Raw genomic sequence first — 17,611 nt, 5'->3', positions numbered from 1 at the left:
GGAGGGGTGTTTGTGTCCTGGGGGATGGTGTGGTATTTGTGACCCCCGGTGGGTTCTCGGGGGGCGGTTTGTGACCCACGGTAGGTTCCAGAGGGGGCGTTTGTGACCCCCGATGGCTCCTCGGGAGGGTGTTTGTGGCCCCGGTGGGTTCCACAGGGGGTGTTTTTAACCCGCGGTAGCTTCTCGGGAGGGTGTTTGTGACCCCCGAGGGGGCTGTTTGTTGTTCCCAGGGGGCAGTTTGCGCCCCCCGGGTGGTACTTTGCCCCTCCCCGGGTGCCTGTTTGCGTGCCCGGCGGGGTGTCCCCGGTGCGGGGCGCGGCGCGGGGGGTGCCCGCGGTGGCGGGGGCGGTGCGGGGCGGTGCGGGGCGGGGCCGAGGCCGCGGCTATAAAGGCGGCGGGGGCGGGGGCGGCACGTCCCCCCCCGGTGGCGGCGGAGCGGCGCGGAGCGGAGCGGGCTGCGGTGCGGGCTGCGGTACCACCAGCAGCAGCGGCGGCGGCGGCGGCTCTGCGGGGCCGCGCCGGTGAGCGCCGGGCCGGGCGGGGGTCCCGCAGCTCCCGGGGGGGTGGGGGGGGTCCTCAGCATCGGAAGGAGATCCCACAGCTCCGGGGGGGTCCCGCAGCACTGGGAGGGGATCCCGCAGCTCCAGGGGCTGGGGAGGATTCCACAGCTCCGGGGGGGGGGGGGGGGGTCCCGCACCGACTGACGGCCCCCTCCCCTCTCCCCGCAGGTCTCGGCCACCCCCCGGACTCCTCTCCAGCTCTGCCCGTCCCTCCGCCTCCCTCCCCCCCCGTCCCACACCCCGATTTTTTTATTTTTCTGCCCCCCACACCTCCCGTTCCTCCCAGCAACGCCGCCCCCCGTCCCCCCCCGCAGCAAGATGGTACAGAAAAAATCAGAGATCCCGGGATTCCACCGTTCCTTCAAGGTAAGGGGCTGCTCCCCCGCACCCGGGGATGCTTGGGGGGATTCTGGGGGGCCGCGGGACGGGCAGGCCCAGGGCTTGTCCCGCATCGCCGCATCCCCTGCCCGGGAACGGGGAGGGGGGAGGGACCAGACGCTTCCTGCCCTTCCCCCCCACCCGACACCTTCCGAAATTGAGGAGCCCTGAGAGCGCTGCCACCCCAACCGGGCAGAGGGACCCCCCTGTCCCCGCGGCCCGGCGGTCGCGGCGCCCCCTCGGAGGGTCGGGGCAGTATCTCCCCACCCCCGGGTGGGCGCTGGGATGCTGTGCCTCCCACGGGGGTCCGCGGTGGTGCTGGGGGGGGGGCTGCGCTGTCCCCCCGCCCAGCTGCCCCCTTCGTCCTGCTCTGGCGTGGGGGGGGGGGGGGGTCAGGGCTCGGTGGGATCGTACGAGGGTCGATCTTGCAGCGCCGCCCACCCCCGAGCACCCGTGGCCGGTCACCCCCCATGCCCCGGCCACTGTCACCTCGCGGGGTGCGGGGGTCTCTGCGGTCCTGCTCCTGTCGGTGCCCGCCCCCCTCCCCTCCTTCCCGGCTGCGGATCGGTGGGACCTTTGTTCGGTTTCCCTCTGGCCCGGGGGTGCAGAGGGTACCCCCGGCCCGCCCCCTTCCTGCGGTGCCCTCCAGTCCTGCTCGTGGGGTCTCTGGCCAGGGTTGGTGTCCCCCCCCTCGTGTCCGGGGATGGAGGGGGGACAGGCGATCTCTCCGCTGTGCTGAAGGAACCGCTGCGCAGCCTCCCATCCCCCAGACCTTTGTGTGGCGGTGCTGCGGCAGCTGGTGGGGCCCCCAGACCCCCCTGTACCCCCCCTGCCACCCCCCGTACACCCCTTGCACCCCCCCCCCCCCTCGGAGGGCCCCCAGCCCCGCACCCTGCCGGGGTTCATCCCGGGGGCAGCAGCCGCGGGTGATGCTGCACTCCCCAGATCCGGGTTTGGAAGGGGGAGCTGCCAAAATGCACGGCAGGAGAGTTTGGCCCCAGAGATCCAGAGTGGTGTTTGGTCGGGGGTGCTCCTGGTGTTACCCTGCACCGTCTGGGGACCCCCCGGGCCCCCAGAGCTGCAGTAAACAGGCACTTTCTGGGTGTTTCTGGCGGTGACCGGGACTGGCCGTGCTGGGGTTGGCAGCTGGCCCGGGCACCGGGCGGGTTTGGGAACGCCGCTGGAGCTGCCACCTCCACCCAAACAGATTTCATAATCCTGGAGAGGACGGGGCCCTTTTGCCCCCAGCTCTGCCCCATCGCGTGGGGGAGACCAGGAGAGTGGGGGGCAGAGGGACTCTGTGGCCTTTCGGGGTGCCCCTGGGGCTTGGGGTGGGGGTGGCAGTGGGTCCTGTGCTCTCCATCAGTCCCGGGGTGCAGGAGGGTTTGGGGTGAGGCCTCATCCTGCTGGGTCAGGTGTGCTGAAGCCCAGCAGGCACAGTGTCCCCTGGATCAGCATAGAGTGGCTCCGGCCACCGTGACCTTGCAGGGAGGTGGGAGGACACGGACATGGCTCTGGAGCCCGTCCTGCCCTGGGGCTTGTCTGCCTCCCCCTCACTGTAGCTCAGGTCGGGGTGGGGATTCGGTGCTGGGCTGGTGCAGGCAGCCCTGGTCCCTCTCATCATCCTCCATGTGCTGGCCTGGGGCTCCTGGTGTGGAGGAACAACCCCACAGCACCGTGTCTGTCAGCACAGGGGGTCAAACCCTTCCTCCTCTTCCTCCTCATCCTCTGGCTCTACCTGGAGCTCTGCCACGTCCCTCCATGAGCTGGTGTCCTGCACCCTGGAGGGGTGAGCAGGGGGTGTGCCAAGAGCAGGAGCACGCCAGGCTCTGTGTGAGGGGTGGGCTCAGGATGGTGGTGGCTGATCCAGTGGGTGCCACCTCAGTCCCGCTCTTGGCTCCACAGGGACAAAACCCCTTCGACCTGGAGTTTGACCAGTCCAACCACCTGGAGCCCGTCTTCAACTTCGAGTGCCCGCCCCGTCCCGGTGAGTCGGGGGAGCTGCAGGTGCCCCTCCAGGGGTCTCCTCCCATCCCAGGGGTCTCCTCCCATCCCAGGGGGTCCTCCCATCCCAGCCTCTGGGCTGTTGGCCCTTTGTGCTCCCCCAAAAGGCTCTGGGGGGCTGCCCTGGGGGGACAGTGGTCCCCTTGGGGGAGCAGAGGGTGGATGGGGGTGACTGATGCTTGGCCCTGGCACAGACATGCCTTCAAGCCAACCCATCGACATCCCTGATGCCAAGAAAAGGAACAAGAAGAAGAAGCGCTGCAGGGCCACCGACAGCTTCTCGGGCAGGTTCGAAGGTGAGTGGGGCTGCCTGGGCAGGACTGGGCCCTCCTGGTGTCCCCAGGCCCAGGGACAGCTGTGGTGCCCCGTGAGGTGGAGCTGGCAGCTCATGTGACCTCTGTCTCCCCTGCCAGATGTTTACCAGCTGCAGGAGGAGGTGCTGGGAGAAGGGGCCCACGCCAGAGTCCAGTCCTGTGTGAACCTCATCACCAACAAGGAGTACGCGGTGAAGGTGAAGCTTTGCCTCCCTCCCACCCCTGCCCCGGTGTCCCTTTCTGACCCCCATCTGGGGCTCTCCCAGCTCCCAGAACCATCCAGTGCTGGCCTGGGACACCCTTTCTAAGGGCTGGAGGGGAAGGAGAGGGGCAGGAGTGCGGCAGGGCTGGGCTGGGGTGGCTGTGCCGGTGCCACACCGTGCTGTGCCACCACCCAGCCTCAGGCCCTGGGTCACCCCCCTTTAGCCACGCTCCTCTGCCCATCAATTAGGGCAGGCTGGAGGTTAAATTAACACTTGCAGCGCGTCTGGGGATGTGTGGCACGCTGGGCCACGTGGTGCTGCCAGGGTGGCCACCTCCTGCTGTCCCCAGGGAGGTCTCCAAGCCTGTGGGTGCCCGAGGGGGTTGGGCTGGGCCAGCAGCTCTTGGGCTCAGGGCTGGTGGTCCCGTGGCCCTGCACCCTGCAGGGTCCCAGCCATGGCATGAGGAGGCTGTGCCAAAACACAGCCAAATGCCAGAGGGCCTTGGTTGCCCCTTTGCTGTGGTGGTGAGGCCTTTGATGGGGGAACTGAGGCACAGGGAGGGCCGTGTGGTGGTGGGTGCCCTGGGTGCCCCAAATGGGGGGCACCCCAGGGCTGTGGGTGGGGGCCCCCTGCCCACCCCTTGGCCACCAAGCCCTGGCTGTGCTGTCACCCAGAGGGGCACAGGGCCCTGTGCTGGGCCGGCTCAGGCGTCACATGGAGCTCTCCTGGCCCTGGAGGGAGCGGCTTGGCACCGGCTCTGCCACTTGGCACCAGCGCCGGGAACAGCCTGTTCTGCTGCTTCAGGCCCTGCCGGGCTTCCCGCCCGGCCCTGGGGTCCCACAGTGGGGAGATGGCAGGGGTGCCCCTGCCCCTCCCTGGCAGTGCTGCCAATCCCTGAGCCTTCACCCCCCTCTGCCCTGCAGATCATAGAGAAGCGCCTGGGCCACATCCGGAGCCGGGTGTTCCGCGAGGTGGAGATGCTGTACCAGTGCCAGGGACACAGGTACGGCCCGTGGGGAGTGGGCTGAGGCCGGGCTGGCGCTTCTGACACCCGTGGGGCACTGCCAGGCTGCCCTCATGCCCTGCAGTCCCTCCCCTCTGCCCCTCTGGCCCGCGTGGGAGCGTCCAGAGGGGCTGGTCAGGGGATGCCCTGGCAATGGGAGCTCAGTGGCCGAGCTGGAGCTGCTCCGAGGGTGAGCTGGGAGGGCCTGGGAGCAATTAGGGAGGAGCTGCCTGCCCCTCTACCCCCTGGAATGCAGCCAGGGGGGCCCTGCCCGGGGGGTTTCAATCCCTGGAAACGCAGTTTTCCCATCCCAGGTCCCTCCCAGGACCTGTAAGGGGAGGGGGATCCCGGAAGGGGCTTGGGGGATGCTGGGGCTGATCCCACTGTTCCCACAGGAACGTCCTGGAGCTGATCGAGTTCTTCGAGGAGGAGGAGAGGTTTTACCTGGTGTTTGAGAAGATGAGGGGAGGTGAGTGCAGTGCCAGGGGGGGTGGGGAGCCAGGGGGGTGGCAGGACCCCCACGAGTCCCCCCGCTTTGCTCTCCCCTCTCCACCACAGGCTCCATCCTGACCCACATCCACCGGAGACGCCACTTCAACGAGCTGGAGGCCAGCGTGGTGGTGCGGGACATCGCCAGTGCCCTGCACTTCCTGCACAACAAAGGTGAGCTGGGACCCCCCGGGACACCCTGGGGTGCACTGGGCCCCCCTGGGGGTGTCACTGCCTCCCCCACCCCCTGCCCAGGGGGACAATGCCCGTCCCAGCTGCATCACGAGGCTCTCTGTGGTGCGGATCCTGTTCCTCCAGTTCGGTTGGGACTCGGGGCCAGCAGCATCTTCTGCCCTTTGCCAGGGGGCAGGTGGTGGTTTGGGGTGGGGAGGGAGGTCCCTGTGCCACCCCCAGACCTTTCGTAGGGAGCTCTGTTAAAGGGGGGATTTTTGCCCTCATTGGCTCTTCTGCCCGCAGGGATTGCACACAGGGATCTGAAACCAGAAAATATCCTGTGTGAGAGCCCGGACCAGGTGAGGGGGCACAGAGGGGGCTGCCCAGGGGTGAGTGGGTGCAGGAGGGTGATGGACACGCTGGGGTGCTGCCCAAGGGGCTGGTGAGCATGGAGGGGGGTGGTCGCAGTGGGGTCCCCCCTGGGGTGATGGGTGCTGGGGGTTGGTCCTGGGGGAGCAGTGGATGGACACAGTGCGGTGTTGCCTGGAGGGGCAGGGGACACGGTGGGGTGTGCTGAGAGGGGGAGTGGTCGCAGAGGGAGCTGCCCCAGGGGCACACACACACACACATCCCATGTGCCACAGCAAGACATGCTCCAGGCAGTGACCAGCTGAGGGCTGGAAGCACAGCCATGGCCCTTGGTGGGGCTGCCGAGGCGGGGGGGGGGTCACCACCCGCTCCTTCCCCCCACTCCAGGTGTCCCCGGTGAAGATCTGCGACTTCGACCTGGGAAGTGGCATCAAACTGAACGGTGACTGCTCCCCCATCTCCACCCCGGAGCTGCTCACGCCGGTAAGAGCCGGGGGAGTTCGGGGTGGGCGTGTCAGTGCCTGGGGGGCTGCTGGAGGGGTCCTGCAGGCTTCGTGCCCGGGGCTGTGCATGGGCACCTCATTGCTTGTCACTGATGCTGCGTGTCCCCCCACCCCTCCCGCGTGTCCCCCCCCACCCCGTGTCCCCTCTATTTCCCCCCGTGCCGAGCCAGCCGGGCTGTGGTTGTTACATAAGGCCGGGCCGGGGCTGGCGCAGCGCCCGCACTGCCTGACTGAGCCTTGGCAACAGCGGGAGCGGCTGCGCGGAGCGACCGCCCCAGAAGTGGGTCAGCAGCGGGGCAGGGGGAGCCCCTGTGGCCCCCCAGAGCCTAGGCTGGGCCCCCCCACCTGTGCAGGGGCTGCCTGCGTGGGTTGGACACCCCCAGAGCTCCGGGCGTGCCCTCGGTGTTGCACACAGAGCACCCCACACATGCCCCATGTCCCTTATCTCCAGCAGCGGGTCCCCGCCCTGGACAGGGTGTCCCCCGGGATTTTTGGTGTGCTGGGGGGAGGCAGAGCCCAGCTGGTGTGGGTGCACCACAGCAGAGGTGGGACCAAAGCACTCCAGCCCCTCCCCCGTGGCTCCCCTCCTCTTCTTCCTCCGTGTGTCCCCTCCTCTTCTTCCTCCGTGTGTCCCCTCCTCTTCTTCCTCCGTGTGTCCCCTCCTCTTCTTCCCCCGTGTGTCCCCCGCTCTTTCCTCCATGTGTCCCCCCCCTCTTTCCTCCATATGTCCCCCCTCCTGGGGCAGGATCTGAGTTTCTGGGGTGTCCCTGGTTCCCCCACTCCCACCGGGATCAGCCCTGCTGGGGCTCGGGGTTGTGGGGGTTGTTTTGCTGCGGTGGCATCAGCTGCTGGGGCTGGCGCGGCCCCTCGGCCGGAGCCTCTCTGGTTACGGGTGATTATCTGCTGGCTGCAGCTCTTTGCTGCCCTGGTCACGAGGCCCGTGTGGGCTGCGGGTCATGTGTTGGAAAGCCCCAGAGTCCCTGGAGCGATAGGGGAATGGCTGGCGCTGCCTCTCCCTGCTCGGGTTAACTCCTCCCGCCCCGGATCCTGCGCCTGCTCTGCAGCTCTGCTTGTGACAGGCAGGGGAACAGAGGGAGAGACAGGCAGAGAGTCAGGCAGGGGAACAGACGGAGAGACAGGCGGAGAGTCAGGCGGGGGGGAACAGGCAGAGCAGGATTGTCCCTCCGTGTTCCATGGCCACTCCCAGGTGATGGGGCAGCCACTGAGCCGGTCGGGTGGCAGTGGAGCTGCAGGGTGTGGGTGCTGCAGGTGTGGGTCTGGCTGTCCTGATGCTGCCCTGTGGGGGTTGCAACCTTTAGGCTTTTTTTTTTCCCCTTTGGGTGCCAGCTCACTGTTGGGTGTCCCTAGAGGGGCAGGGCTGTGGCATCAGTGCTGGGAAACCCTGCAGGGTGACCTGCCCTGGCAGGAGCAAATCCAGTTGTGTGTGCACTCTCCTTTCAGGTGTGCAGCCCCATAGCCCTGGCAGGACCCTCGGTGTCCCCTGTGCCCCTCAGTGTCTGCCCTGGAACTCACCCACCTGTCCCCTGTGCCCCTCGGTGTCCCCTGTGCCCCTCAGTGTCCCCTGTGCCCTTCAGTGTCCCCACCGGGGCTCACCCAGCTGTCCCCTGTGCCCCTCGGTGTCCCCCTCAGTGCTCACCCAGCTGTCCCCTGTGCCCCTCGGTGTCCCCTGTGCCCCTCAGTGTCCCCCTCGGGGCTCACCCAGCTGTCCCCTGTGCCCCTCGGTGTCCCCCTCAGGGCTCACCCAGTTGTCCCCTGTGCCCCTCGGTGTCCCCTGTGCCCCTCGGTGTCCCCCCCGGGGCTCACCCAGCTGTCCCCTGTGACCCTCGGTGTCCCCTGTGCCCTTGATGTCCCCCCTGGAGCTCACCCACCTGTCCCCTGTGCCCCTCAGTATCCCCTGTGCCCCTCTGTGTCCCCCCCAGTGCTCACCCACCTGTCCCCTGTGCCCCTCGGTGTCCCCCCCCGGAGCTCACCCACTTGTCCCCTGTGCCCCTCGGTGTCCCCTGTGCCCCTCTGTGTCCCCCCCAGTGCTCACCCAGCTGTCCCCTGTGCCCCTCTGTGTCCCCCCCAGTGCTCACCCACCTGTCCCCTGTGCCCCTCAGTGTCCCCCCCGGGACTCACCCACCTGTCCCCTGTGCCCCTCGGTGTCCCCTGTGCCCCTCTGTGTCCCCCCCAGTGCTCACCCACCTGTCCCCACAGTGTGGCTCAGCCGAGTACATGGCCCCGGAGGTGGTGGAGGCCTTCAATGAGGAGGCCACGATGTATGACAAGCGCTGTGACCTGTGGAGCCTGGGGGTGATCCTGTACATCATGCTGAGCGGGTACCCCCCATTCGTGGGGCACTGCGGCTCCGACTGCGGCTGGGACCGCGGCGAGGCCTGTCACACCTGCCAGGTATGGGGGCACCCAGCGCTGCCCAAACCCCCTCCAGCCTGGCAGCAGCTCTCCGGGCTGAGCCTCTGTGGTTTCCCCCTCCCCAGAACATGCTCTTTGAGAGCATCCAGGAGGGGAAGTACGAGTTTCCTGACAAGGACTGGGCACACATCTCCTTCGGAGCCAAAGACCTCATTTCCAAGCTGCTGGTGAGAGATGCCAAGAAGCGGCTCAGTGCAGCCCAGGTCCTGGAGCACCCCTGGGTGCAGGGGGTGAGTGGTGATGCCCCTTCCCTGCCCTTTGCTCCCACCCCCCTGCTGGGTTCCTGGGTGTAACTGGCTGTGTTTCATTGCAGTGTGCCCCAGACAACACCCTGCCAACCCCCATCATCCTGCAGAGGTGAGTGTGGGGGCTCTGGGATGGGGGGCCCAGGTGTGCAGCCCCAAAAATCTTGCCCCTCCAAAAAACATCCTAGCCCCCAAAACCCTGCCCACCCCCCCAAAAAAATACCAGCCCCCAGAATCTTGCCCCCCTGAAAAAATCCCAGCCCCCAAAATCCTGGCCCTTCTCAGCACTGCTGTCCCCTCCTGCTGCTTTTCGGGGGCTCTGCCAGGGCTCTGTCTGGGCATGTGGTTTGGATTTGAGCCGAGTTTTCGGTGCCTGAGCGGTGCAGCATGGCTGGCCCAGGGGAGGGACACCCTGATGCTGACCCTGCCCACCATCCACCCCCGTTCCTGGCAGGAACAGCAGTGCCAAAGAGCTCACCTCCTTCGCTGCCGAGGCCATCGCTGTCAACCGCCAGCTGACGCGGCACGACGAAGACGAGGAGGAAGAGGTGGAGGAGGAAGCACGACCCATCATCATCAAAGCTACCTCACGGGCCATGCAGCTCTCCCCCCCCTCCGAGTCCAAGCTGGCCAAGCGACGGCAGAAGAGCAGCCTGGCCAAGGCAGTGGCTGCCGGGCAGCACCTGGTGGCCCCGCTGGTCCTGGTGGCCGACCAAGCCTGAGCGGTGCCCCTCGCACCTGCTGTACCCCATATCTCTCCTTCCCCTTTCTTTCTTCCCCTTTCCCCCCCAGCCCCACCGTTTCTGGCTAGAGACAAGATCAGGACTCGTCCCTGTGGCTGGTTTCCAAGGTTTTGCTGATCTTGTAGGTCTGGGGGTGGGAGGGTTTGTTTTAAGATCTTTTTTTTTAAGGTATTAAGTCAAGCGTGAGGTTGCTTCAGCCAGGGCACACTCAAGGACATCTGACAGACACACAGACTTTTGTTTCCTGCCTCTTGGTTTCTCTTCTGACACTTCCCCCCCTCCCCGACACCAAAGGACTCTTTGTACCCGCGGCTGCTTTGACGATTTCAGCTCATTTCATACTGTGAACAAAAGACCCCTCGGTCGCGTTTTCAACAATGGGAGTCGCGTTTTAACCTCACCCCTCCCCTCGGAGCTGCAGGTTCCTCTCCGATGTTGGGGTAGATCCCACAAATCCCCCTTTCCCGGGGCTCTGGGAGGCACCTCCAGCCCGTGCTTGGGGACATCCCTGGCTCTGCTCCAGGGGGGACACGGTGGGCGTTGTGCAGGGAACTGCAGGGGCCGGGGAGAGACGGGGCCAGTGCCCTGTCCCACGGAGCCACCCTCTCTCCTCGGCATTCCACTTCCAGAATAAGCTATTCACCCCTGTCTTCTTTTCCTTTGTTTTTTTTTCCTTTTATTATTGTTGGTTTTAAACTGCTACAGCTGTGCTTCTCAACAGGGCACGGAGAAATGTCTTCCTTCCCTCCCGCGCTCCGGCCAGCGGCTCCCAGGGATAAGGTCAGAGCCAGGGGATGCAGAGACATCCAGGGCTGTGCTCCTGTGCCAGGGCAGGTGTTGCACCCCCTGGTTTTGGAGGGGCTGGTGGCTGTGCCCTTGTGGAGCTGTGAGGGGGACGAGGTGTTTGGGGTGGCCAGAGCAGCCAAAAACACCCTGTGGGAATAGTGTGCCCTGTGGAAAGCGAGGACCCACCTCAGGAGAACTGGGACCTGCTGCGGGACAGTGAGACCTGTCGTGGCTTCGGGCTGGCCCTGAGGCTGCCGTGGCAGGAGGGTCTGGGGGCACAGAGGGTGCCCAGTGCCCTGGGGATACTGGTGGGTGAGCAACCAGGCTGGTGGCACCACCTGAGGGCCACAGTGTGGGGGAGCAGCCTGGGGACAGCTTGGGATGTGGGGCTGGAGGGTCTGGGGTCAGGGCAGCAGGGTCTGCAGTGCCTGGGGAGTGCTGGTGTGCATGTTCAGGCATGTGCATCCATGTTCACGTGTGTTCAGGCGTGTGCATCCGTGTTCATGTGTGTTCAGGCATGTGCATCTGTGTTCACGTGTGTTCAGGCGTGTGCATCCATGTTCACGTATGTTCATGCATGTGCATCCGTGTTCACGTGTGTTCATGTGTGTGCATCCGTGTTCACGCGTGTGCATCCGTGTTCACGCGTGTTCACGTGTGGTCACGCGTGTTCACGTGTGGTCATGCGTGTGCATCCGTGTTCACGTGTGGTCATGCGTGTGCATCCGTGTTCACGCGTGGTCATGCGTGTGCATCCGTGTTCACGCGTGGTCATGCGTGTGTGTCCGTGTTCACGTGTGGTCATGCGTGTGCGTCCGTGTTCACGTGTGGTCGTGCGTGTGCATCCGTGTTCACGTGTGTTCATGCAGTGCCCTTTCCTTGGATCTTGCTTTGGGAAGGGGGCAATGCATGTGGGGGAAGGATTTCGGGTGCTGAGCTGGGACAAGGCCCTTGGCTGGTTTCTGGTGCCCGTGCTCAGGGCTGGGCTGACCCCCAGCTGCCCCCAACACCCCCTGCTCCCCTCCACAGGCACGGCCACGGGTCAGGGCACCAAGCTGTGCCCGCTGCCACCCCCTCACCCTGCCAGGAAGGGGGTGCCCCTCCCAGAGCCACCTCCTTTCCCTTCCCACTCAGTGCTTTGAGCTTTATGTTTTGCAAAAGCAGCCTCGGCCCATGGTGTGCACAGGTGAGGGTTTGGGAGCTCTGAACTGGGGAAGAAGCAGTCACTGTCTCTGGAAAAAAAGAAAGTTCTCCTTTTTATTTTAAGACTGCTGACAGCAATACTATGCAATATACGTTGTTTTTTGTTTCAGGGAGGTGTGTGTGAGTTATCTTGGGGGATGATGATCAGGGGTGTTGGTGGAGTTTAGGGCAGGGACTGTCCTCTCTCACCCTTCCTGGCCTTTCTGCTGACCCAGGGTGGTTGGGAAGGGTGACTCCATCCCCATCCCACCTCCCAAATCTGCCTCACCCTTGCAATCTGCCCTCTCGCCATCCCACTGCACTGGGTGGGGAGCAGCGAGGTGGTGACGAGGGGAGACCCCCCATGCAGGCACTGGGGCACCCCAGAGAGGCCTCCTTTAACAGAAAGAAAGAAAAAAAATCCATCTTGATTGTACATTGTTACTTTTTATAGCTTATTTTGTTTTATCAGTTGTAGATAATTCCTCGTTGTCTTATATTAAGAAATACTTGAATGATGTACAGTACGCGCTGCCTTGGGCTGGTATTGTGAAGCTGTTGTGGGCGCTGCAGCCTCTTTTTAACAAAAACCCCACAAAGTCTCCTGGGAAGGGGCTGGCAGGGGGGATGTCTCCGGAATTATCTGCCCCCCCTGCTGCCCTTGTTGGCAGGTTGAGCTCCCCCTTTTGCCCGGGTGATCTCTTTTATACAGACACATAAACACACACTCTGGTGGCGGCGGGTGCTGTGGTGTGGGTGTCCTTGGCCGGGAATGTGCAGCTGGAAGGTGCTGTGGGAGTTGGTGGGAGAGGGGCGGATGTGCCAGGGAGTGTCCAAGCTTGGCCCAGGCTCAGCTTTGTGTTCTGGGCACGGGTTTGGTTTGTGGACCCGGCACTCCCCGCGTGGCACTCGGGGCGACTTGTGGCAGGGTCTGGGTGTTGGTAGAGAATCTTTGGATGTCTGCAGAGTTGGGGATTGGCTCTGGAATGGCTCCAGCCTGGCTCTTGGCAGTGCTGGGCACCCACAGGTGCCTTGGTGGGACAGGGCTTGCTCTGGGGTGGCTGTGGAGACCCTTATGCCAGGGCCAGGCATTCCCTCCCAGGCGGTTTCCAGACAGATGCTCCCATGGTCCAGCACCAGCGACCCCCTCTTGCCAACGCCCTGCTTCCTCCTCTTCCTCCTTTCAAGCTTTCCCCCCCATAGAGCATCTATCTTGGAAACCAACTTCAAAAAGATTTGTTTTTTGTTTTTTTTTTTAAGCTGGAGATTTTAAGCGTTTTGGCTTCCTCTCCTTCCCCCCCACCCTTCCTTCAGCCAACTAACTCAACTTAGAACTGGTTAGAAACGTTTACTGTGAAGCTCTAACTCTCTTTTTATCAAACCAGGAGAAGCTTTCTCCACTTTACAATTGATGAAGACTGCCAAAGCTGGTTCGACAAGTCATGTTAACACACTGTTGGTTTGTGCAACGGCAGCCTCTGCTCTGGGGCTGGCTGGGAAATAAAAACTGAAAAGATTAAAAAAAAACAACAAAAAAACAACAAAAATACAAAAAGAAAAAAGAAAAAAACCACACAAAAATAAGCACTTTACTGTATGTACCAGGTGACCTGATACAGCTGAATTGAAGTTTTCCTTTATAACAATTGTTGATGCCAGAATTTTGTATTCTGTTTTTTAAGAATTTAATAAAAATGCATTGAGACCTAGGTGGTGGGCAGGTGCCTGTGGCAGGGGGGAGATGGGGCAGTTTCAGAGGGGGAGAGAGTCCCCTGGTGCTCTGTCCAAAGGGTCTTCCCAGTGGTTGTCCTTCCCAGCTTCCCTGCCTGTGGTCCTTGGGGGGCTGGGAGTGGGGCCGGGGTGGGATCCAGGACCAGGGGCTGGGAGTGGGGCCGGGGTGGGATCCAGGACCAGGGGCTGGGAGTGGGGCCGGGGTGGGATCCAGGAATAGTGGCTGGCAGCGGTTCAGGCCCTGACTCACTTTTCCCAGCGGGATGGTGTGATCTGCTGAATGCCCAGCAGGAGCTGGAGGTCACGGGGCAGGGCTGTGCTCCCTGCCAGGTGCAACCAGCAGCCTGGGGGTTGCTCTGCTGCCCCCTGACCCATCCTGCTCACACCTGCACCTGCCAGGCAATGACTGAGGGGGAAATCGGGGCAAGAGGGAAATGTGTGGTGGGATCCAGGAGGGCTGGGGATGTGGGAAGCAGGAGGGAGTGGAGGTTGGGGATCAGGTTTGGGAAAAGGGGCTGCAGGGGCCCCTGCTGGGTTTTCTCCCTGGGGTAGGACCAACTTTATGGATTTTTTTTAATGTATTCTATTTTTTAAGGTATTTTCTCGCCTGGCAAATTACTTTTCCTGCCATGTTGGGGGATGGAGGTGGATCCCTCTGGATGGCATTGCCATGGCAGGTGGGGATGCCCTGCCTGGCACTGCTGTCCTGGCAGCCCCCCATCCATGTCACCCCTGGGTTTTGGGATGGGCTGTGGCTTCTGCCACGGACCAGCTGCTGCTCCTGGCTCTGAGCTGAGAGAGTCCACAGCAACACACTGCCCAGAACTCTGGGCTTGTTGCTTGGTAAATGGTGCTTCCTGCAGCACCTGGATCCAGCCAGGATGGCTCCAGGAGTCTCCCTTCCCTGGCTGCTCTAGGACAGCCCATGATGGAAACAGAGGTGGGGTTCCCTGGATGCAGAGGATGAGGACTGTGCCCCGTACCATGGTGCTGTTCCTGCCACTGTTGAACAAAGCTATAGCTCCCTCCTGGACCTGGGGTGACCTTGGACATTTTAGGAACATCCAGTTCTTGGCTTTCCTTCCCCCTTGGGTATCCTTCTCCCTCTGGTATGTTGTTTCCCCATCCTTAGGCCCTGCTCCAGACAACCCTCCTCTCCTGCCCTTTGCTCATGCAGAAAACTCACCTTCCAAGACTTCAGGTGGATTCCAGACAGGTGGTGTGTCAAAGGCAGCTTTGCTGCAGACACTGGTTTAGGTTTTAACCTCTGCAATTCCTTCACGTGGTCCCTCTTTGCCCCTTCCCTGCCCTCAGCACCCCCAGGAAGAGCCCGGTGGTTGGAAACCATCCCAGAGCACGTGCAGAGAAGGGCAGCTCTGAAAATAAACCAGCACTGGGTTTAAATAACCTGTGCTGCTCTGGTGCTTGAGCATCAGCCCAAAATAGGCTCTGCTGGGATAAGGGCACTATAAATACTCTGGTGTGGATTTGCAGTGGAGAAAAGCCCTGCAGAGGAGCAGTGGCAGTGCTACCAACAGTGGCCCAGAGCAAAGGGGACACAGCAGAGCCACCTGGGTGACAGGGGGTCAGTCAGGCTGTGGGTGACGTGGTGGCTTCTGCCAGTTTACCTGTTCTCAGGGTTTGATGGAGCCATCAGGTCACAGTCGGATCCAAGTGGCCGCAGCACTATTTGGCCAGTGGGGTCACACCAGGCCTCAGCACCAAGGCAGGTGGGCAAGAGGGCAGATGAAGTGTCCTCGGTATTCTGGGTCTGAGCCTGGCTGTGCTGGTGACAGATGATGATCTGGGTGATTAGTCAAAGTTTTGATTTACTATCTGCCCAAAAAATAAGCCTGAAGAGAGGCACATGCATTCCCTCAGCCCAGGCCACTCTCCCAAGCCATCCATGAGCCCCCAAACCTGTGCTGGGCATGCAGTGAGGAAGGTGTGAAGGACTGTTTTGGATCAAAAAATGGGTTTAGTTTTCTTTTGTGCTTTTAAAATGTTTCTGGGGATTGGGCTGAGAAGGAAAGAACCCCTGTGCATTTTTGCAGTGAACCCCCTCTCCTGTCCAGGCAACCAAAACAAACCAATCTGGGTTTGTTTTGGTAGGTGTCACTTTGTGGCTGGTGTGTGAAGGTTCTCCCTCTGGAGTCATCTCAGGCAGTGACGTGCAGATTCCAGCACAGAGGTCTGGCCCTGTCTGTGTCTGCCTGGTCCCTCTGCTCCAGGAAAAGGCCTTTGGTCAGCCTTGTTTGTGGTTTTGGATGGTGAAGTGTGGCTTTTGGAGAAGGAAGGGCTTCAGGTTTGGCTTCCCCTCAGGATTTCAGCTCCCTGTGGGATCACACAGTCAAACAGCAGGATTGGAGCAGTGTCAGGTTTTCCCAAAACCCAGGAGAGCATCTCTGTCTGTGCCCCTTGAAGACTCTGCTGCTGCCCGTGGTGGAGCTGGTCATGGGCTTCCTGAGTCACCTTCTCCTCTGGCTGGAGGTTCAAATCAAGGCTTGGTGTTGTCACATGGGGTTTGACAGGTCCCACTTTGCCCTCCTCTGGCACATACCCGGGATGTCTCTGTCTTTGCCACACACTCCTCCTCGGAGCTTCTTGGTCCTTCCTTGAGTCTTAACGTGACTCCTTTGAGCTGAGCTGCTCAGCCAGGGAAGAACTATCTCTGCATTCCCAGTTTTTCCTTGGAAAACTCTTTGTAATACAGGTTACATAATTTTCTCCCTCCTTTAGAAAAAAAAAGTACGTTCTCTCTTGCTTCCCCCTGCTCACTTTTAACACACACAGACACCGGGGGGAGTCTCCAGGACACCCCTGTTCAACCACCCGGCCCGGCACGGCGAGGCTTCAGCTCCCTCTAATGTTTCTGTCCCGAAAGCAGCACCGGGAGGAGGGACAGGCCTGAGCAGGGAGAGGGCGGGCAGGCAGCGGCCCGAGGGGAAAATGTGCCGCTGAAAACGAGTGGAAGCAGCTGGGCCAGCACAGGGGGAGTGTGTGTGTGACCTGCCGAGCAAATGGCGTGAAAGAGAAAGGGCTGCAGAGTTTTAAAAGAGAATATGGCTGTGTTTAACGTTGTTATTATCAATGCTATTGTTATTACCAATAAATGGAAGATTTCACAGGATAAAAGGACTCTTCCTTTAAAAAAATACTACTTTCAATACTCTAAAATATGTGTTTCCATCCCTGGGAGTGTTCAAAAAACGTGTGGATGCAGCACTTGAGGACATGGTTCAGTGGTGAATATGGTGGTGGTGGGTTGATGGTTGGACTTCATCAACTTAAAAGTCTTTTCCAGCCTTAATGATTCTGTGATTTTATAATTCTAAAGCCTCCTACTCATTCCTGCCTGCACAGGGACTATTAGGATGGGAGCTCTGAACTCAGCATGGCTGTGGCCACAGGAGTTTCCATGGGAAGTGCAACACAGCCTTAAAAAATGCAGTGGAAACCTGAGGGCACAGAAAGAAGCAGAAGTGGCCACTTGGTAAATATAAACACAAACAAGGTTGGAAGCTCTTGGTCTAAACTGGTGGTGTGGCACCACCACTGCATTTGGCAGCAGTGGCTCCTGGTGAGATCCCAGAGGTGAACCAGGGTCTGGAAGTACTGAATCCATACAAACAGAGCACAATCCTTACAAACAGAGCACAATCCATACAAACAGAGCACAATCCATACAAACAGAGCACAATCCATACATATAGAGCACAATCCATACAAACAGAGCACAATCCATACAAACAGAACATAATCCATACATATAGAGCACAATCCATACAAACAGCAACAGTCCATACAAACAGCACCCAATCCACACAAACAGCACACAATTCACACAAACAGCACACAATCCACACAAACATCACACAATCCACACAAACAGAGCACAATCCACACAAACAGAGCACAATCCACACAAACAGAGCACAATCCACACAAACAGCACCCAGTCCACACAAACAGCACCCAGTCCACACAAACAGCATGTCAGCCGAGGCACAGGGAGCAGGAGGGGCAGCCAGGCCACCTCGTTGCTGCCATGCCCCGTCACAGCCCACACGCTCACTCCTGGATGGATGTGTGTGCAACACAGATCAGGGGACAGATAGCAGGGAGAGGGGAATGTAATTACCCTGCGAAGAATAAATCACTATAACAGTTCAGTTGCTGAGATCACAGCAAGGCAGTGGCACAGCCTCTTGATTAATCTTCTGCTTTGCAGCCTGTTCCTGCCCCTGTGCCATGCCCACCTCACGCTGGCTGGGAGGACACGCCATGGTGGGGACACACTGGCTGAGCAGATCCAGCAGGATCTTGGGAGCAGCAGGGCATGACCAAGAGAGGGATCAGGCAGCTGTGGATCAGCCTGTCCCTGAGGAAAGCTGCAGCTCCCTGGTCTGTGCAGGGTAATACCTGTGGTGATCCTGGTAACGTGGTGTCCCGTGGCACTCCAGGCCTGTGTCAGCAGCAGCAGGCAGTAACTCT

At 61.2% G+C, this 17,611-nt stretch overlaps 1 protein-coding gene across 1 annotated transcript; it reads left to right on the top strand.

The window, feature by feature from the left end:
• The first annotated feature begins 428 nt into the window (after positions 1-428).
• MKNK2 (MAPK interacting serine/threonine kinase 2) lies at positions 429-13,095 on the top strand. Its single transcript, XM_071578103.1, has 14 exons — positions 429-521; positions 729-926; positions 2,844-2,925; positions 3,137-3,238; positions 3,356-3,453; positions 4,383-4,462; positions 4,858-4,931; positions 5,021-5,125; positions 5,429-5,484; positions 5,882-5,977; positions 8,215-8,409; positions 8,496-8,660; positions 8,744-8,787; positions 9,130-13,095. Exons 2-14 carry the CDS (start codon positions 879-881, stop codon positions 9,395-9,397), a joined length of 1,413 nt encoding a protein of 470 aa, XP_071434204.1. The 5' UTR covers positions 429-521; positions 729-878; the 3' UTR covers positions 9,398-13,095.
• The last annotated feature ends 4,516 nt before the right edge of the window (positions 13,096-17,611 follow it).

Source organism: Pithys albifrons, chromosome 27 (genome assembly GCF_047495875.1).
Source record: "Pithys albifrons albifrons isolate INPA30051 chromosome 27, PitAlb_v1, whole genome shotgun sequence".
NCBI classification, from domain to species: Eukaryota; Metazoa; Chordata; class Aves; order Passeriformes; family Thamnophilidae; genus Pithys; species Pithys albifrons.
The sequence above is the reverse complement of the archived record's forward strand: the minus strand, read 5'-3'. Positions and strand labels throughout refer to the sequence as shown.

Coding starts and splice junctions, on each gene's coding strand:
- MKNK2 (XM_071578103.1), top strand. CDS start 879: ATGGTACAGAAAAAATCAGAGATCCCGGGATTCCACCGTTCCTTCAAG. Junction 5,126..5,428: donor GCACTTCCTGCACAACAAAG/GTGAGCTGGGAC, acceptor TTCTGCCCGCAG/GGATTGCACACAGGGATCTG. Junction 5,978..8,214: donor CCCCGGAGCTGCTCACGCCG/GTAAGAGCCGGG, acceptor CTGTCCCCACAG/TGTGGCTCAGCCGAGTACAT.